The sequence below is a fragment of the Acomys russatus genome, chromosome 11 (genome assembly GCF_903995435.1).
Source record: "Acomys russatus chromosome 11, mAcoRus1.1, whole genome shotgun sequence".
Taxonomy (NCBI): Eukaryota; Metazoa; Chordata; class Mammalia; order Rodentia; family Muridae; genus Acomys; species Acomys russatus.
In genome coordinates, this window is record NC_067147.1 from 62,307,405 (window position 1) to 62,327,161 (window position 19,757).

Consider the following 19,757-nt stretch of genomic DNA (forward strand, 5'->3'; position numbering starts at 1 on the left):
AGAGGGGGCAGAGCCAAGATTGACAGTTAACAGGAAGAAAGAGGACCTGACAGTTGACAGGGAGGGAGAGAGACGTCTCCGAGGATCATAGTGGCAAGTGCTTGGGATAAATGTATGTTATGAGGGTTAGAGTAGTTTATGTTAGTTTATGAGTAGATTTGTATCAGTTTAGCTCCTGCCCGGCGCAGTGCTGGCAGCTTTAAAGTACATTTCAGTCTCCCTGTGACAGTTATTGGCTTCTTAGGCCGAACTGATGGAATTGACTGTAACAGGCCACTGAGCTCTGTTGATCCCATTGTACCTGTCAGTGACAGTGTTGCCGTTCCAGCATTGCAGAATGCGGCGTGGTTAGACGCCTTCCCTGCCCAGGTTGGGCATCCACCGTGTCCTATAAGGTGAGGCAGGCCCTGCATTCTTGATGCCACTTTCAGTTTTAGCTCTTAGACTGTATGCAGTGGACTAAGGAGCCAGGGGTCTGGGTTCTCTCCTAGACTTCCTCCTATGAGCCAGGCCTATACTTAACTGTTTCCAACAGAGTTCTTTTATGTACCCTGCGTAGAATCCCCTGTAGATATCTTTCTCCATTTTATGGATGGGTAAACTGAGGCTCAGAGTACTCAAGTGGCGTTTCTGTTGTCGGGGGGTGGGGGCAGGAGCAGGAGCAGGAAGAGAACCAGATCTGGGAAAGTTGACAGCAACAGCTTTTTTTGCCTGAGCTCCCGCGTCCCTAGAAGGGCCATTGCACAGCCCAGAACAGCAACAGAGCCATCTCCCTTGCGAGATCTTAGCTTGAACAATGCTGGGCAGGGATGGATGTCACTCGTCTCCTTTTGCTGAGTCTGCTCTTAATTTCAGGTCTGGTCTCTGAGGAAGAAAAGCCCGACTAAGGAGCAGAGCTAACCCCACTCCTCCCAGGCTGAGGGAACCATGGCTGCGTCAGCCCCTTTGAGGAGCCTGGAGGAGGAGGTGACCTGCTCCATCTGCCTGGACTACCTGCGGGACCCAGTGACCATCGACTGTGGCCACGTCTTCTGCCGCAGCTGCACGAGTGACATCCGCCCCATATCGGGGAACCGCCCGGTCTGCCCGCTATGCAAGAAGCCCTTTAAGAAAGAGAACATCCGGCCTGTGTGGCAGCTGGCCAGTCTGGTGGAGAACATTGAGCGGCTGAAGGTGGACAACGGCAGGCAGCCAGGAGAGCTGGCCCGAGAGCCGCAGGACGCGAAGCTGTGCGAGCGCCACCAGGAAAAGCTGCACTACTACTGTGAAGACGACGGCAAGCTGCTGTGCGTCATGTGCCGCGAGTCCCGGGAGCACCGCCCCCACACCGCAGTCCTGGTGGAGAAGGCCGCCCTGCCTCACAGGGTAAGGCCTCCCCGCCAAGGCCTGAGAGGGAGGGCTCTGTCTGGTGTCCCTCTTGCCACAGCTCAGGACACTCATCTCTTTGCACCGCTTCTCTTTCCCCAGGAAAAGATTCTGAACCACCTGAACACCCTGAGGAGAGACAGAGACAAAATTCAGGGCTTTCAAGCCAAGGGCGAGGCTGATATACTGGATGCATTGGTACATGGGAGCCGAGGTGTGGGGAGGGGCCGGGCAGCTGCGCCGTGTTGCTAGGAGTATGGTTGCTAGGCTGCCTTCAGGCCAACTGGGCTTCCCCAAGAGTAGAGCAGGCTAGCCCGCCCCATCCCTGCATGCACAGGCTATCCATTTGGTCCTGCTGTATGTCTCAGGCTTTGGGCCTGATTTCTCCTCTGATAGGAAAGTGGGTTGTCTGGCAGCTGTGGCTGCTCTGTGAAGGGGCTGAGGAACCTGATTGTGTGCTTTCCTCCTAGGACAGGGAAGGTGTGATTTCCTGAGTAGAGGGCAGCTGGGGTGTTTGGAAGGGGGTGATAGCTTCAGGGCAGAGACCAAGAGGAAAGGGACAAGGGAAGCCTGAGCGGCTCTGAGGCTGTCTGGTGAGACTCAGGCCCACTGTGCGCGGTACAGAAGACTGGCAGCACACTGTGTGCTCTCAGACAGGTCAGGAGGGACAGCTGATGAGGCGGGTCCAGTTCTGGGGGGGAGTGTGTGTGTGTGTGTGTGTGTGTGTGTGTGTGTGTGTGTGTGTCTGTGTGTGTGCGCGCGCGCGCGCGCGCACGTGCGCGCGTACAGTGGGGGTGTCAGTCAGGGAAAACGGGCCGTGGAGGGATGCTGGGGTCAGGCCTAGCAGTGTGTAGCCAGGCTGTGAAACAGATAAAGCTAGAGAGAGCTCAGGTTCACTAAGCACCTCTGGATCCTGTAGTGCATGGGCAGGCACCCACCCTTGCCAGAGCAGCTGAGGACCCACGTGGGCAGGCACCCTCCCTTGCTGGAGGCGCTGAGGACCCACACTGCAGCCTCACTGGGGAAGGAGGGCACCGTCCCACTTGGAAGGGATGGGTACACTTATGTACAGATGATGGGGATGCTGAAAGGAAGACTGGCTGAGTTTGGGCTTCATCTCTCAAGCAGAGCTTCCTAAAAGGGGTAACAGATGTCATGTCGAAGGGTGACATGCCATTAGCAGGGTACATGGGCTACCTTTCATTGCAAGACCATGTGACCGTGACAGAGCAGTCAGGCGGAGTCAGCTCTGAGATCAGTGAGGGGAATAGACTGAGTGACAAGGCTGGCTCAAAGATTCACGGACAACAATCAGCAGAGGATGTAATGGGGCCCAGTTCCTAGGGGTGACGCACACATACACACACACCGTGCCCTTTGCCCTGACAGACAAAGCTGCAGGAGCAGAGGCAGTACATTGTGGCAGAGTTTAAGCAGGGCCACCAGTTTCTGAAGAAGCGGGAGCAGCACCTGCTGGACCAGCTGGCCACCTTGGAACAGCTGCTCACCGAGGGCAGGGAGAAGTTCAAGACCCGGGGCGTCAGCGAGCTTGGCCGCTTGACTCTGGTCATCTCCGAGCTGGAAGGCAAAGCGAGGCAGCCAGCTGCAGAGCTAATGCAGGTAAGGGGCGAGGGGCCCAGGAGGGCATCAGGGTAGGGCCTGCCCTCACACTCCTACGTGGCCTTTGAAGAAATTCTGCCTCCTGGGTCCTCAGTTTACTGTCTAAAATATGGGTGTAATAGCCAAATCCTCCTTGTTTAGTCCAGAGTCCCATGAGCTTAACATCAACTTGGCATCACTTTAGAAAAACAATCATCATCTACAAAGGTGTCTAAAAATGTAAAAGTGCCACAGAATTGAAGTCTTTGTTGCCATCACCCTCCTCCTGCGGCCTCCATCAAGCCCTCCTCATCATAAGGCAGGTGTTTGGTTTTTGAGACAGTCTTACTGTGACATACCATCTGTCCTCAAATATGAGGCAGTCCTGCCTCAGCCTTCTGTGTGCTGGGGTTATAGGCGTGCAGTGCCACGCCTGACTAAGGCGGGTACTGACTTAGTAGCTGCCTTATAAAGGTGATGAACGGCTGAGCTGTGCCTGGGAGGGGAGGCTGAGTCCTCTGAACCTTGGAGCTCAGTCCTGGAGAACAGTGACAAGTGTGACAGATGCCTCAGGGCACGAAGTGAGAGTGGCTGCCAGGCTGCACTGATAGCACCTCTTCCTCCTAGCACTTCCCAGAGGAATTGCCACCCTTAGCGTTCTACTGAAGCGGGGAAGGCGAGACCATCCCTCCTTACAAGCCAGGAGAAGGGCTGTCTCCTAGTTTCCTCTGAACCTATGGTTTTGGGGTAATGAACCCTTATGCCAGCAGAGGACACACAAAGGTCTCTAGGAAATGGGGTTCCAGACCAGTGGCAGGACACATCAGTACCCAGGAGGGAAGAGACGTGATGTCAGTCCCTGGCACAGGCTGCCTAGGCAGGAGGCCACTCTTCACAGCAGATTGAGCCACATGTAAGAGGCCCGGCTGGTCCACCCTGGGGCAGGTTAGGAATGAGGTCCAACTCCAGCTGGTAATGGCGCTCCCAGGTCTGGTCCTGTTTTTCGCCCAGTGTGTCCTGCCCCGTCCCCGTCGCCTTCCTTTGCTGTCAGACTTCCCCTTCTGTCTGCGCATGTGTAGATACGGGGTGTGAGTGGACGGCTAAGAGTGCTAGGGTTTGTCACCAGTGTGACTGTCCCCTGACCCACCCTGGAAGTAGCTACTACGCAGAGGCCCCAGTCTGTACCTCAGGGCTTGGCCTCTGAAGCTGCCATGGTAGGAAGTGCTGAGGAGAGAAAAATGTGCTTAAAACCACTACATAAAATGATGGAGTTGGCAGATTTTGTCTGTATTCGGGTTTTCCTGGAGCAAAGCTCCCGAATCTTCTGGAACAGCCGGGATTTGATGATTGGGCTCGTTACCTCTCTGAGAAGCCAGCCTGCCCTCTGCCCATCCCCCTCACCCTACTTTCTAACACAGCGCGGCCTGATGTTAATTTGTATGTTGACCTTTTCTCTCTCTCGTCTGCTTCCCTCTGCTAGGACGCCTGCTCTACACAGGTAGGATTTGCCTTTTTTATTGCTGCCCTCTAGCTTCTGGATCAGTGCCTGCCTGACACAAGGAATCACTTAGCAAAGCTTTGTGGACTGAGTGAAAGGAAAGTGAAAACCAGTCAACACAGAACTGTGGAGGCCTCAGACGGAGCAACACATCTCAAAGATGCTCCCACCCTATGTGTCCCCCCACTGTCTCTGCCATGCAGACAGCACCGCTATTTTCCTCTTTCACAAGGCGTCTATCCTCAGTGGTCCTTGGCCACCATATCAGCTTGTGTGGCTCTGGAACAGTCGTGGCATGCTCACCTTCTTTCTTTTGCCCCCTGCTGTCCTCTCCAACTTCAGTCCACAGCAGCTCCAGGACGACTCCTCTGTCCCATTGACTCCGGCCACACTTGTCAAGGAGCAGCCAAGTGTCTGGTCACCTAGGGTTCCTGATAGCTGCTTCCCAGTAGCTCATGTAGAGCAGAACTTCCTCTCTGTTCCTGTAGGAGTTCAGAGGCGAGGGTCTGAGACATCCGTGAGGCCATCCAGGAGCTGGCTCATTTCTGTCTGACTCTAGTCTTAGGGAGTATTGTTCTCTCTCAGCCATGAGGTTTGAGTTGAACTAATCACTGTTCAGAATTCAGCCAGTGAGAAGACAAGACGGGGAAGTATTGGCCATCACCCCATTGGAGTTTAGACACATGACCAGACTTGATTGTGGGGAATGTGGGAAATGTAGTGTCTTGATTGGTCACATGTCAGGCCAGAGCTCAAGGTTAGTATTATAAAGAAGGGAAGAAGGTGGGTAACATGGCAGCTGCCACCAAGCCTGACCACCTGAGTTCAGTCCACAGAACCAGCTGGAAGGAGAGAACCAGCGGGCCCAGGTTGTCCTCTGACTTCTGCATACGTTGTGGTAGACCACACCTGCGTGCACACAAGTGTGTACAGCTGGGGAGAGGGTATGCTGGGTGCTGGGAGGAGTAAGATCCATCACCCCATCCTACCTGTTGTGATCCGGCCCTGCCTCGGCTCTAAGCCCTTTGCCATTTCTTATCATACACGCAGCCAGTACTTTCTCAGTCTTCAAACCTTAGCTTAAGTGTCTCCTTGGAGAGGCCTGGTCACGTGTCACCTATGGCTGTTTGTTTTGACCTGAATGTCTGTCTATTCACTTGCATGCTTGGTGCCTGTGGGGCCGTAGGGTTTCCTGAAACTGGAGTTATAGATGGTGTGAATGTGTGCTAGGAACCAAGCCTGCGTCCTCTGGAAGAGCGGCTGGTGCTCTTAACCCCTGAGCCGCCTCTCCAGCCCATTGTTTGTTTTCTGTTTTATCCAGTGTCCCACTAGACCAGCAATTCCCTAGGGGAAGACGCCATGTGTGTTGTTTGCTCTTGCGTGCCTGCCTGTTACTTGGTATTGACTGTGTGGATGCCGTTTTACTCAGTTCACTTTGGTGCTTGTGTTTTCTTCCCTTGCAGGACACCAAGGACTTTGCCAACAGGTAAGAGTTGCATTTGCTGGTCTTCATTCCCTCCCTCACCTGGCTCCGCCCCCCTCCATGGCCATGGTCCATGTAAACAGAGGGAGTGACAGGTGCCAGAGGCATGGCAGCCCTTGCTTTACTTTGTGGGAGGATTAGAGGCTGCGCTCTCCTAGCATGGTCTCTGAAGTCCAGCTGGGCTCACTGTCTTCACCTGTAACAGAGGGAGGGTGAAAGCCTGGCCTGGCAGACGGGGTGCTCTCTTGTGGGGTCTGCTGGCAGTCTCATGTCCTGGTTCAGATACTGGATTTGGCCGATTCTTCTGCCCTCGGTTAGGGACAATCAAACCTTCCCTGCTCACTTTGTAATTGACACAGACACTGGCAAAAAAGCAGGAAGAGAGCCATACGATGTTTGCTTGTGTCTGTCGCTTTTTCAGGTACCCACGGAAGAAGTTCTGGATTGGAAAAGCCATCCCTCACATGGTTAAAAGAAAGGCAGGAGAATTCTCAGATAAACTTCTTTCTCTGCAGCGAGGCCTGAGGCAGTTCCAGGGTAAGCACCGGGGAGGTGCCCGGCTGGAGGTCAGGCTGGGCCACACTTGGGGATACCATGGCTTCTCACTACCATGTTCTCCCATCTTAATTTTCCAAGGAGCTCTGTCTTCTGTATCTTTTTTCCTTGGGATATCCAGTAGAGCCCTGTCCCAGAATTAATACCAAGTAAGAAATGGGCCCGTGAGTTTGCTGGGTCTGTAAAACATTTCTGTCCTTCTCTCCTTCATAGGCAAGCTGCTGAGAGACTTGGAGTATAAGACAGGTAAGTGAACGAGCGTTTGTTCCATGTTCCCTCACAGAGAAGACGGCCCTGTGGGGCCCTCACTGGCACTGCCCAAAGGTAGCCCTATCCCTTACGTTTCAGACCAGTCTACTGTGCAGGCTACAGTATTGGCGATCCTTTGATGTCACGGGTCACGCTTCTAGTCCTTTTTCTTATCTACCTGACCATAATAAGGTCCTTCTTTCAGAGCAAACAGCAGTGGCAGCCCACGGCCAGAGAGCACCCTACCCAGACCTATGCTGTGTGTGCTGAGTACCTCCAGGGGACACAGTTCACAGACAGCACGATATAAATAGTATTCTTTCAACTGTGCAGTGAGGCAGCACGGCCACTGATATTAGGGGGTCTGGTCACCCCTTCCCAGCCCACCACTGACACTGTTACTTTCTCACTTGTCACACAGTAAGTGTCACCCTGGACCCACAGTCGGCCAGCGGGTACCTGCAGCTTTCAGAGGACTGGAAGTGTGTGACCTATACCAGCCAGTACCAGAGTGACGGCCTGCATCCCCAGCAGTTCGACTGTGAGCCAGGGGTGTTGGGCAGCAAGGGCTTCACCTGGGGCAAGGTGTACTGGGAAGTGGAGTTGGAGAGGGAAGGCTGGTCAGAGGATGAGGAGGAGGGGGAGGAAGAAGAAGAAGGGGAAGAGGAGGAAGAAGATGAGGAGGCTGGCTATGGGGACGGATATGAAGACTGGGAAACAGATGAAGATGAGGAATCACTAGGGGAGGAAGAGGAGGAGGAAGAGGAAGAAGAGGAGGAAGTTCTGGAAAGCTGCATGGTGGGCGTGGCCAAGGACTCTGTGAAGAGGAAAGGGGACCTCTCCCTGCGGCCCGAGGATGGTGTGTGGGCCCTCCGGCTCTCCCCTTCAGGCATCTGGGCCAACACAAGCCCTGAGGCCCAGCTCTTCCCAGTGCTGAGGCCCCGGAGAGTGGGGATCGCCCTGGATTATGAAGGGGGCACTGTGACATTCACCAACGCAGAGTCTCAGGAACTCATCTACACCTTCACGGCCACCTTCAGCCGGCGCCTGGTTCCCTTCCTCTGGCTCAAGTGGCCAGGAACACGCCTTCTGCTAAGACCCTGAATTCCAGAACCTGCCTGGGCCACCCCTACAGAGACTTCGCTACTCTGAGATTCCAGGATGCTGAGATGAAGAAGGGTTGCCTGGACCCCACGTCCACAGAATCTTCCTTCTCTGGGATCCCGAGACTGTGTGATGGAGGAAGGTTCTTGGCCAGAGCACCAGGAGGAGGAGAGAGGAGGGCAGCACATCTGCTGCCAGAGATGTCCCCACTGCTGCAGCCAAGTTATCTCTCAGCACTGTCACTCTATCCAGATTTCTTGTTCCGGCTGCTCAGCCCCTGACCATTTCCTCTGGGGTCTCCTTCTCTGAAGACCAAGTGACCCCCTCCTTCCTGAGCATCCATTTTGTCTTGGCTCCGTGCTCTCTGTTGAGCAGCAGCAGCAGCAGCAGCAGCATCTTCTGGTTTAGTTGTTACCCAACGCCCACAGGGAAGACTTTGACTGACATCTGAAACCATTTTGCTGTCCTCAGATTTGAGGTTCCCCTTGCCCACTCTGTCCCCTACCTGTCCTGGGTTCCTAAAGTCACTTCTCCTACCCCACCAGAGCAGGAGTGGACATAGGCAAAATCCACCGAAGCTTTCAAGGCTCTGTAAGTCTATGTCCTGGAGTGCTGGTGGGGTCATCTGGTGTGGCTAGCAAAGCTCTCAAGGCCTCCAAACCCAGACCTGAGGAGGTGGGACTCCCCAGGGCCGACTGTGGCTCAGGTAGCAGCTGTGATCAATAAATTACCTCTGCAGAGTCGTCCTTGTGAAGGGAGTTTTTAAAACAACCCCAACATCTTGCTGTTGATCCCTGGATGTAAAAGCACTGAGGCCAGTACCCAGGAGATCAAGACCACACCTCAAGGTCTCCAACTAATATAGTCAGGACACGTGCCTAGGAGGTGGGTTGTGGAAGGGAAGATGGGGCTGTGAGGAATCTCGAGAACCCCCACCCCAGATCTTACTACGGGGAGAGGGCCTACTGTGTCTCCCTGCTGACCCAGCGAGTGCCCACAGTTCAACCACAGCCCCTGCCTGCTTAGTCAAAACGACGCCCTTCTCTTTATCCTCAAACATTCTAAATGTCCTCTGCCTGTGCGAGCGCTAGCTCCCCTCTGCTCTTGAGAGACTGGAGTCATCACACTGTCTCAAGACTGGACACTGTATATGTCACATGCTGCCTGAGTCACTAGTACACACACAGTGGCTCCCTTACCACCCTCTTGTTTTTCCTAGAGTTAGTCAGCTTCTCTCCCGTCTCTTTTACTTCATTTCCTGTCTCTTTACTACTAAATAAACCACAAGCTCTTTCAGCGGCCAGAAATCTCAAGACAGTCATCCAGTGCTGTCTCCGTTTTTATCTAGATGCCTTCTGAAGTGACCTTGAGCCTGAGCCATTGATTGCTGCCCCTGTGCACAGCTTTTTAGATCCTCTTCTGTCTCAGATTTGGGGCTCTGGATTGTTTTTTTCCCTCCCTGAGACCTGTAGCCCAGGCTAGCCTCAGTTTCGTTATGTGGCGAGACATGAAACCTTCCTGTCTCTACCTTACAAGGTCTGAGGTTTCAGATGGGCACCATGATGCCTGGTTTATAACAGTGCTGGTGACCGAACCCAGGGTCTTGTGCACCCAGGCAAGCATCACAGGGAGCCTCAGCTACATCCCCAGCCCTGGCCCTGCTTCTGGACCCTCTGTTCACTAATCTGGGGTGATTTGATCACATACCAATAACTTCCTGAGAAGAGTGTGAGGGTTGAATTTTTTAAGTTGTCAGCATCTGGACATATTTATCTCCCTTATACTTAAGGGATCCTTCAGAATGTCAGGATTGCTCTACTGCCTTAAGCTCCTGAAGTTCAGCATTTCCAGGTGGGCACTCTGCCTGGTGATCGTTCTTGGTAGCTTGTTTCTGTTCTACAGAGGGGTTTGGGAGTCTTACCTGTATCGTCACTTTGTGTGGTAGCACATTTGGACCCACATATACAAATATAAACACACACATACAGGCACACACATATACCATACATACCATATACATACATGCATGCATACATACATACGTGCATGAAATTAAAGGACTGGATAGGATCTCACTATGTAGATGTGGTTGGCTCAGACTGGCTGGGTGAGATTTAAAGGCTTATACTGCCACATATTGGGTTGGGGCCAGCTTTAAAAACATCTGAGGCAGGCAGCCTAGAAAACATTTTACTTTGGCTCAGAGTTCTGGAGGTGCAGCCCATGACCAGTGGTCTCAGTGCTGTCATAGCGACAATATCCTGGCAGTTGTGCTTGACAGAGCAGAGTCGCACGTCTCATCAGCCAGGAAACAGAATGAACCAGCCCACCCCCCAGGCCCCTTTCCAGAACATCCCTTCCAGAGCATGCCCTGCTGACATCCCACCACCTTCTAATTATTCCGCCCTTTGGACCAGTCCTTTAACATGTTACAGAGGCCTGGAACACTGAAACTGTAGAATCTTGGCCTGTCCTAGTTCCACGTTGTCACAGTACACAGATTAGACACAAAACACAAAGGCCTGTGGGTCACTTTATTAGAACATTCTCTCAAAGCCCTGAGAAATTACCTGAAGGTTTTTCAGGGCCCACCTAGAGTTGATGAGGCCCCAAAGCATCTCCATCTTTCTGTATAAAAGTCACTATAAATTAATGCAAGCCAAACAGAGTCCCAGTTTCCCTACAGCGGTCATTTCGAAGCTTTTATTTTTTTCACTTTTGTTTTTTGTTTTCCCTTCCAAATCCCATTGGCTTGTAGCTTTGCTGGTGTCTTAGGGTATAGACTTCCTTGTCTGTTTATGGCTTTCCATTCAGAGGGATCACCATGCCCAGGAACAGGACTGCAGGAAGCTGAGGTACTCAACACATTAAAAAACAACAGCAGCAACAACAACAACAAAATGCTATACAAGATTCCAAGACACAAGTTCCAATCTCATTTTTGAGTAGTAGGAGCAGAGCTGCCTTCCAGGATGCTGTGGTTCTGCCACGCTTCCCTGGCTCCACCACAGTCTTTCAAAGCTGCACAGGAACTTACTCTCCAGATGGCATAGGGGTGGAGAGAGAGACGGCGATTAGTGCCCTGGTATGGGACCCCTGCAGGGTCTTCCACCCTGCCTGGTAGTCCAGGGCCATATCTACACTGCACAGGGCAGCGGTGTTCCCTGCTGCAGGACAGGTGAGGGCTGGGTAGCTGGAGCAAGAGTGTCATGGCCCAGACGCTGTCCTCAGTGCCCAGATCCTGCTGTCCCCTCACCCTGGCCACCTGGGCGGGGGGAATTCCCGTGGTGCAGCCTCCACTCAAGTGTGACAGTACGTCCTTGGAGAGAACCAGGTTTGTGGTCTGAGGGTCCAGAGTGACACCTCCCTGCTACTTCTGGCATGGAGCACCATCCAGTGCTGCCTGCTTCTCAGTCTTCTGATTCTGGAGGACAGAAGGGGCAGTTCTGCCTCAGCGGCCAGGCCAGCAGCAGGGCAGTACCTAGGAGCTCATTAAGAAGCGAAACCGTGGGCCCCGCCCTAGACTGCCCAAACCAAAGCCTGCATTTTAACCAGGTGTCTGGATGGCTGCCTCTCTAGAAGTTACAGCAGTAGGGTTCAATACGAGAACAGGGGGCAACTAAGCTCCAGTTTGAATGTAAGTGCTAATTCTGCTCTTTCCTCTCCTGGCCCCTTTTTGTGGTGCCTGTGCGGCAGTCCAAGCTCTAGCAGAGAGTTGTTAATTCATTACTAGAACCCAGTCCCTTCCCCCAAAGGATCTTTGTAGCTGAGGCCGGCCTGGAACCAACTGTGTAGCCCAGGCTGACCTCAACCTTGTGGCAGTCTTGACTGCCTCTACCACTCAAGTACTGGGCACTGTAGGTAGCTGTGTGCCACTGTGCCCAGCAAAATGCTAGTTTTTGAATGATTCATGATATTTGTTCAGAATCTAGCAGAATTCTAGGCAAAGCTTAGGGCCATAGTGCATACTTTGAATGAATATACAAGTCGCTGACAACACTCGTCAATTACATACAGTAATTAATCTTCACATGGGACTATAGTGTAGAATCTGTTTTTGTTTACATTTTATGATGAAGTAATGGGGAGAAAGGGTTTAATAAACCCAAGACCCCAAGCAGTCAGGGTCCAAGTGAGCGCTGTTTTGTTACTGTTTGTGGCCATGGGTGGAATAGAAAATTGGAGAAAAAGCCCCTCCCCCCAGCCCTTGCTCATTACCTGAGTCTGTTTCCAGATGATGCATCAACTTTTCTGTAGAAAGGCAGAAACAGATCACTGAGACCTACTGTCTCCTACAGACAGCCCCAGGGGAGGAGGTCCTGGCTACAGTGTAAGGACAAGCATAGAATATGCCTCTCCTTCCTGGACTCTCAGTCTGGTGCCTCTGTCCTTGGGCAGAGGAGACCACCATGTGGGGCATGGGGTGGGGGTGGGGTTGTTCCCAGAGCACAGTGAGATCTTGTGGGAAGGTCTGGGAGGGAAGCCATTTGCTTATATTTTTGTTTGGCTTTTCACTGTGTAGTCTAGCTGGCCTGAAACTTGAGACCCCCACCCCCACCCCCGTTTCCTCGGTCTCCCTGGTGCTGGCATCGCAGGCACGTGCCACTCTGGTGGTTTGTACCAGGTTTTGACGCTGGGGAAAGATGGAGAGAAGCAGAGCAGCTAATGGAATCCAGAGCCCCTTTACCTGAAAACGTCCTCAGCATCGTGGGGAGGTGAACCGTTTTCCTGTGAAGGTGTCGGATCTCCCTGATGAGACGGGACGAAATGGCCTCTGGGCTCACAGAAGTCTTCATCTCATACCTGCAAACAAGTTGGAAACCAAACTAAAATAAAATACTTCATTTGTCTATGTGTACATGGGTGTGTTTGAGTGTGGCTTCCCTAAGAGGTCAGGGGTGTGTGCCAGACGCCCCAAAGTTGATTGTGAACTGCTTGTTCTGGGTGCTAGGAATTAAACTGTTGACTTCTGGAAAAGCCACAGTGTTTTTTCTTGCTTTGTGTGGTTTTTTTTTTTTTTTTAAATCATTTTTAGCCATCTCTCTGGCCCCAGAAGTAATACTTGGGAGATACGGGTCAAAAACAAACTGAAGAATAATTTTAGGGTCTGTTGTGAAAATTAGATTCAGCATAACTTATTTACCTTCTCTAGGTGTATATGGTTCCTAAAGCATTAGACCATTAGACTTTACATTAGACACAGGAGGAGCTAATTTTAGCCACCTCTTGAGAATTGGAGCTTGGGTCTGTTCCAGCAGGAGGGGCAGACCTCTCGAGGGAAATGGGATTGAAAAACAGCCCCCACACCATTCTGTGTGTCCATTTTTACAATGAGAAAAGAGCTGGGAAGGAAGGGGGGGTTCTGGTCCCTTTGCAGTCCTCATGGCTGTGTGGCTTTGCATAAGCCTTCCTCCCCTCAGCTTCCCATCACACTATGAGACCCACCACATCCTTCTTGACTTTAATCCTAAGTGTTTGGAGACACTTTCAAATGGCTTAATACTTTAATTTCTTTCTTTCTTTTTTTTTTTTTTTTTTTTTTTTTTTCTTTTTCTAGATGGTTTCTTTGCATAGCCTTGCTGTCCTGGAACTCACTCTGTAGACCAAGCTGGCCTTGAACTTAGAGATCCACCTGCTTCTACCTCCCATGCTGGGATTAAAGGCATGTGCCATCACCACCCAGCTGGCTGTAGTATTTTCAAATGCTAAAATACTAGTATATTTCATAGCTTAAAGATACTTCTGAGATCTCGCCATACCAGGCACCAGAGTTTGGTTCCCAGCATCTACATGGTGACTCACAAATGTCTGTCATTCCAATTCCAGGACACCTGCCAGCCTCCTGGTTTCCTCTGGCACCAAGCATGTACACGGTGCGCAGACGTTTGCAACACCCTTACACGTAAAATACAAATAATTAAAAGAAACCTGGACTGTCATTCCAATTCCAGGACACCTGCCAGCCTCCTGGTTTCCTCTGGCACCAAGCATGTACACGGTGCGCAGACGTTTGCAACACCCTTACACGTAAAATACAAATAATTAAAAGAAACCTGGACCATCCAAAAGCCATGATTTATATACAACTTTGCTTTCAGGGGTTAAAAGTGTTTCAAAAACCCAACATATCAATTTATTATTTAGGTAGCTATTTATTTTGAGACAGGCTCTCATTCTGTAGCACTGGTTCGCCTCAAACTCACAGTGATCCGTCTGCGTTACCTTCCCAGGCACTAGGATTAAAGGCATGAGCCGCAGTGCCCAGTGCCAACCCATCTGTTCACTGAGTTTGAGCTGATAGTAAGACAGAGAGTGGTTTGTGTATCCATCAGTGTTTTTCTGGGTGGTTATTTATCCACAAGGGGGCAGATGGGTTGCAGAGTCTAAGATATGCATGAAGGAGGCGGGACTGGAGAGAGCCTTACCTGTTCTGGTTGAGTCTGACATCCTACAAAAGAAACACAGAAACATGCGCTTAGTTTCCACGTGGCCTTTCCCATCAGGGACTCTAGGTCTTTCTGTCTTGACATCAGCTAGAAGCCCCTACCCAGAGCGCTGGGGCCCCTTAATTACTTACTATGCATTTCACTGCTCTCTTCGTGTTTCCTGACTGATACAGGGCTTTGCAGCCAGTCCTTTTTCTCTCATTGCTCTGTTCCAGCTGCCTTCTTCAGTAGGTTCAGCCCCCAGGGATTAAGAGACAGTGGGGGGCAGAGACCAGCCCGAGCTCCAGGTTGGAACTGATATGGGGCAGGATTGTAACCACCGCAGGGCTAGTGAAGGTGCTGTTCCTGTGCATCGGGGACCGTGCTGAGCACCACACCGGGTTATTTCCTACATGGCTTACAACTGCGTGAAAGAATGCTATTATCCCGTGCTTAGAGAAGCTACAAGATTCACCCAAGTGACGTTGGAAGAGCTGACACTAAACTGAAGATGGTCTGATCATGGTCATCTTTGCATGATTTTCGTGTATGCCTTGGGGAATTCTCTAGTCCTTTGGGACATAGAAAGTAGACCCCTGCCCCCCAGCACTTCTCAGTAGAGATAGTCCCCATTTCCTTTAGTGCCTCTCTCCATCACCTTCCAGCGGTAACACAGCGCTCCCCTTCCTGTGGAACCCTCTGCTCTCCCAGGGCGTGGTAAGATTGTGGGATGTCTCTTACTTGCAGAAGCTCACTTGCTGGCCGCTGACACTTCTCCTCCAGCTCCTCCACCTGGGCGCCCAGCCGGTCGACCTCCTGGGAGACCTTCCCGAGGTACTCCTCCCTCTCCTTCCAGATCTGCTCTTCTAGCTCCCCCAGCCTGCTCAGCAGGAGGCACCTCTGCTGCCCAAGTTCTTGCTTCAGCTTTTCAAAGGCAGTTTCCACCTGTTGCTTCCTGCTTTCAACCTGCATCTGTGAGGATGTTGAGGAGGGACTCAGAACCGGCTTCCATGAGGATCATCTGTGTACTTATTATTGATTAAGAGAAGCAAGGCGTAAGCAGTTTCAAGACTCGACTTCCTCAGATAATACAATGGTAGGAAAAGATTAGTTCTCAAGATAAACTTGCTGACCATAAGGTCTGTGCTGTTGTCTCAGCCAGGCATTATAATAAGGTCACATTGAACTCTCAGAGCCACATTGAACTAAAAGAAATCCTTTCATAGCTATGGTACCCTACTGTTTTAGTTTTCCTCTCTATTGCTATTACAAAACATTAACAAAGGTCAAGGAAGAAAGGTTTTATTTCCTCTTACGCTTCCACGTCACAGTCCATCATTGAGAGAACTCAGGGCAGGAGCCTAGAGACAGAGAATTTGAAGAAACTGCTCACTGGTTCCCTGGTTCCCTGGCTTGTCCTTAGCCTGCTTTCTTTCTTTCTTTCTTTCTTTCAAAATAATTTATTTAATTTTATTTTAGAGTGAGGATGTCAGAGCCATTGGAACTGGAATTACAGACAGTCGTGAGCTGCCATGTGGTGGCTGGGAATTGAACCCAGGTCCTTTGGAAGAGCAGACAGTGCTCTTACCCACTGAGCCATCTCTCCAGCCCCCCAGCCTGCTTTCTTATACAACCAGGACCACCTGCCCAGTGTAGGCTGGATGGTCCCAAATCAATAATCAAGAAAATGTCTCACAGACTTACAGCCAATCTGATGGAAGCATTTTCTCAACTGTTTTTTCTTCACTCCTCATTTAAGAGGCGTTCCCTCTTCCTAGATGGCCCTAGCTTGTGTCAAGTTGACAACAAACTAGCCGGCACACCTACCGTGCCTTCTTTAGACTCATGAGTAACTGTAGTAACTTCTCTCTTTTCTTGAGATATATCTCCATGTCTCGTGTATCCTAGGCCGGCCTCAAACTCAATTCACTATGTAGTCAAGGGTGACCTTGCACCTTTGACCCTTCTAACTCCATCACCCAAGTGCTAGCGTCACAAGTCTACATCACAACTTCCATTCTATTCATTGGTGGGTATTGAACCTAGGGCTCCAAGTATTCATGCTTCCTGAATTATGCAGAACTTTGCAGGCAGTCCCTTTTCTCTCGCTGCTCTGTTCCAGCTGCCTTCTTCAGTAGGTTCAGCCCCCAGGGATTAAGAGACAGTGGGGGGCAGAGACCAGCCTGAGCTCCAGGTTGGAACTGATATGGGGCAGGATTGTAACCACCGCAGGGCTAGTGAAGGTGCTGTTCCTGTGCATCGGGGACCGTGCTGAGCACCACACCGGGTTATTCCCTACATGGCTTACAACTGCGTGATCTTTCATGCTGTTATCCCGTGCTTAGAGAAGCTACAAGATTCACCTGTAACCATGTTGGAAGAGCTGGGTACATAGCTCCAGGAAGGAAGTGGTGAGAAGCGGCCAAATCTAGCTGCTTTTTTTTTTATTCATCACATCCACTGTCCTCAGGACCTGAACATGGACACTAATGGATGCCCATCGTAGGCTGAAGACGATGTTTCTGATGGATACCCTGGGCCAGGAGAGCCTTGGACCCAGGTCATAAGACCTGAGTTCTAGTCACTTCATAACAGATCTGTGCTTTGCCACAAAGCAGTAAGCACCACGTTTATGGACCTCAGTTTCCCCCTATGCAGGAAAAGAAAAAAATATGTCTTGGATTTGAAGGCACCTGGACCACCTCCAGTCTCTATGTCCTGAGACATCAGATGCCTTAGTAAGGCTGCAGGAAGATGAATTAATAAATCTCAATTTCTTTTCATCCCAGGAGCAGAGAGCAACTGACGGACTTTCCCTCATCTTTGAAGGAAACCCCCATGGGAGCAGCGTGGGGGACCTAGTTTAGTTGGTGTCAAGCATGCACAAGAAAGCCCTGGGCTGGATGGACAATTCCTTTAGGCATAAGAGGATGGTGGCACACTCCTGTAATCCCAGCACCTGGCAGATGGCGACAGTAGGACAGCTAAGTAGTGAATCAGAGGCCAGTTGGAGCTACGTGAAATCCTGTACCTAACAAAACAAACAAACGAATAGACAGCCGGGGCTGAGGGGGAAGGGGAAGTGGGGGGCGGGGCAGGGTGGGGTGGGGGTGGCCTTTACCAGAACTTCTTTGAGTTTCTGGTCCTCTTGACATTTCTTATCTTCCATCCTGTCCCTCTCCATTCTCAGAGCTTCTAACCGACTCCTGAGCTTATCCTGTCAGAGAGAAGAAAACAGAGGGAGACTGTCAGTGAACACTGTGCGCTGTGTTGTGGACACAGCACTGAGGCTGAGGGCTTCAAGGCTCACAGAGGCCTAATCCTTGACTTTCACTTTATCACCATCTAGGGCAGGAGTTGGGCTGGGAGTGGCACTATGGAGACAGAAAGTGTGTGGTGAGGCGTGTGTGCCAGCAGGGAGACCGGGACAGCAACTCTCTATTCTTTTGTCCGACCGTCACCCACGGCAAGTCACCGTCCTGCCCCCCACCCACCCACCCCACGAAGCAGAGTCCTTACCCTATAGGGTTGGATGGCTTCGTCCAGGAAGCCCACACTGTGTGCCTGGTGGGCGGGGCCCTCCCTGCAGAACACGCAGAGCAGCGACGCGTCAGTCTTGCAGAAGAAATAGATCTTCTCCCCATGCTCCTCACAGTAGGTCTCGCCTAGGTGACCCAGGGGCACTGGAGCCACAGCGGCCTGGCTTTGCTCCTCTTCTTTGCCCTGACAGAGCGGGCACAGCAGCTGGGCCCCCATTGCGGGGCGTGGGAGGCAGGGCAGGCAGACAGTGTGTCCACAGGCTATGGTCACAGCATCCTTCAGGGGCCGGGTGCAGGCAGGGCAGGCTACTTGGTGGCGTCCCCGCAGGGACCGGCTTGAAGGCATCACCGTGCCTTCCCCTGCCCGCCCATACAGCCTTCTGCCTCTGTTCACTCCAATTTCCTTGCCCTGAAACTGAGTCACTTTAAAGTACGTCATTGTCACAGAGGCGAAGGGACAGAGGATGAAAGGAAGGCAGGAATGTCAGCTCAGCGAAGTCACCTGGCTCCGCCTCAGGCGCGCCCAGACAGGTCCAAACTCCAGGGGTCTTGACTACCCAGCGTTTCCCAGTGGCAAGCAGGTGACCTAGCTCTCCGCTCCTGTCGCCTTCCCTCCCCGGGGTGGAGAGCAGCGTATTGCACCGTGAGCTCACTTGGAAATGTGGTTTCCTGGAATCTCTTGGGCACAGAAGGGTGGGACCGTTGGGGAGGAGCAGCTTCCTGTCACACGGAGCAGGTGAGAGCCATAGTTCGGAGGCCTGTGGTGCTCAGACTGACTTTGGACTGCAGGCCCTCACCCCTGCCCTTCCTTTCCTGGCCTGCCTCCTCTGCCTCTTCTGCCCTCCATGCCATCTTTCCTGTACTCCTAACGTCCATGCTGAGCACCACATACAGCCTTGGTGATATTGGATTTCAATTTTAGGGTTTTATTTTCTTTTTAGTAAAAAAGTTTATTCGTTTGTGCGTGTGTGTTGGGGTGTATGTGCACCACACGTGCAGGTCCCTCAGATGGATCCCCTGAAATCCAAGAGCAGGCAGTTCCCAGGTCGCAACAAGGAGTGCTGGGAATCCTACTTGAAAGTGCAGCAACTACTCTTAAGGACCGAGCCATCTTCCCCGCCCCTTAATTTTATTTTTTAATTTTAATTATTTTATGTGTATGATTATTTTGTCTGCCGTTATGTCTGTGGGCCACTGTGTGCAGTGCCTATAGGGGCGGAAGGCAGCGTTGGATCCCCTGGCACTGGAGTTACACATGGTTCTGAGACTCCACGTGGGCACTGAGAACCCAGCCTGAGCAGCAAATCCTTAACCCTGCGCCATCTTTCCAGCTCCAGCAACATGCAGCCCCCGAGAAATCACCCCAGAACAACCAGTTAATTTAATATCAACTCACTGGGACAAACGTGGAGAAGGAGATACAAACTGAAAGGTGAATAGGATTCGTAAAGGTCGGGGAGTTTGATAGCCACAGGCTGAGGACAGCTGGGGTGTTTGAATTCCAGCCCTGGGCTCTTCCCACAGCTGAGACAAAGATGAAGCTGCCAGGGGCCCTAGGCATTCCCCTGCCCCGTGGGTGGACAAAGCCAGGCCTTTTTATTCTTCCCCCTTTGCAGCCTACAGCCCTAGAACAGCTGTCTCCTTCCGGTTGAGCAGGGTGTGTGGTCAACCCTGGCTGCAGTGTGCTGTGTGTGTAAAAGACTTCACGTAAATACAGAGAAATGTGAGGTATTGCTTAGTAATTTATGTTGACTATGTGTTCAGATAGTATTTTGGAAGCATTGGACTAACATAAACATACTAATAATATTTATTTTTACATTTTCTCACCTTCATTATAAGAAACATTCGAATTTATTAATACCATGAAGGAATATTGGTGTGTCTTTGTGCCTTTCAACATTTTGTAATTATTAGGCCACCTGCTCTCTTTTCCATAA

The 19,757-nt window shown here is 51.4% G+C and overlaps 2 protein-coding genes across 3 annotated transcripts; one reads left to right on the forward strand and one right to left on the reverse strand.

The window, feature by feature from the left end:
* The first annotated feature begins 823 nt into the window (after positions 1-823).
* On the forward strand, positions 824-8,124 carry Trim26 (tripartite motif containing 26). 2 transcript variants are annotated; one of them, XM_051153616.1, is made up of 8 exons: positions 824-1,365; positions 1,468-1,563; positions 2,755-2,985; positions 4,445-4,462; positions 5,926-5,948; positions 6,367-6,482; positions 6,714-6,746; positions 7,171-8,124. In XM_051153616.1, the coding sequence occupies exons 1-8, from the start codon at positions 928-930 to the stop codon at positions 7,851-7,853; spliced, it is 1,638 nt and encodes a 545-aa protein (XP_051009573.1). In that variant the 5' UTR covers positions 824-927; the 3' UTR covers positions 7,854-8,124. The 2 variants fall into 2 exon arrangements, with proteins under 2 accessions (XP_051009573.1, XP_051009574.1); XM_051153617.1 differs by lacking the exon at positions 4,445-4,462.
* Positions 8,125-12,125: 4,001 nt separating this feature from the next.
* On the reverse strand, positions 12,126-18,607 carry Trim15 (tripartite motif containing 15). The gene is made up of 6 exons (XM_051152543.1): positions 17,798-18,607; positions 17,400-17,495; positions 15,020-15,250; positions 14,279-14,301; positions 12,541-12,656; positions 12,126-12,145 (listed from the first exon to the last, which is right to left on the reverse strand). The coding sequence occupies exons 1-6, from the start codon at positions 18,254-18,256 to the stop codon at positions 12,126-12,128; spliced, it is 945 nt and encodes a 314-aa protein (XP_051008500.1). The 5' UTR covers positions 18,257-18,607.
* Positions 18,608-19,757: the final 1,150 nt, after the last annotated feature.

What these genes read in the sequence shown, in the direction of transcription:
- Trim26 (XM_051153616.1), top strand. Translation starts at nt 928, where the DNA reads ATGGCTGCGTCAGCCCCTTTGAGGAGCCTGGAGGAGGAGGTGACCTGC. An exon ending in AGGCCGCCCTGCCTCACAGG is followed by an intron (nt 1,366 to 1,467) that starts GTAAGGCCTCCC and finishes CTCTTTCCCCAG; the next exon opens with GAAAAGATTCTGAACCACCT. An exon ending in AGGCCTGAGGCAGTTCCAGG is followed by an intron (nt 6,483 to 6,713) that starts GTAAGCACCGGG and finishes TCTCCTTCATAG; the next exon opens with GCAAGCTGCTGAGAGACTTG.
- Trim15 (XM_051152543.1), bottom strand. Translation starts at nt 18,256, where the DNA reads ATGACGTACTTTAAAGTGACTCAGTTTCAGGGCAAGGAAATTGGAGTG. An exon ending in CAGCAAGTGAGCTTCTGCAA is followed by an intron (nt 14,302 to 15,019) that starts GTAAGAGACATC and finishes TTTCTTTTGTAG; the next exon opens with GATGTCAGACTCAACCAGAA. An exon ending in GATGCTGAGGACGTTTTCAG is followed by an intron (nt 12,146 to 12,540) that starts GTAAAGGGGCTC and finishes GGCTGTCTGTAG; the next exon opens with GAGACAGTAGGTCTCAGTGA.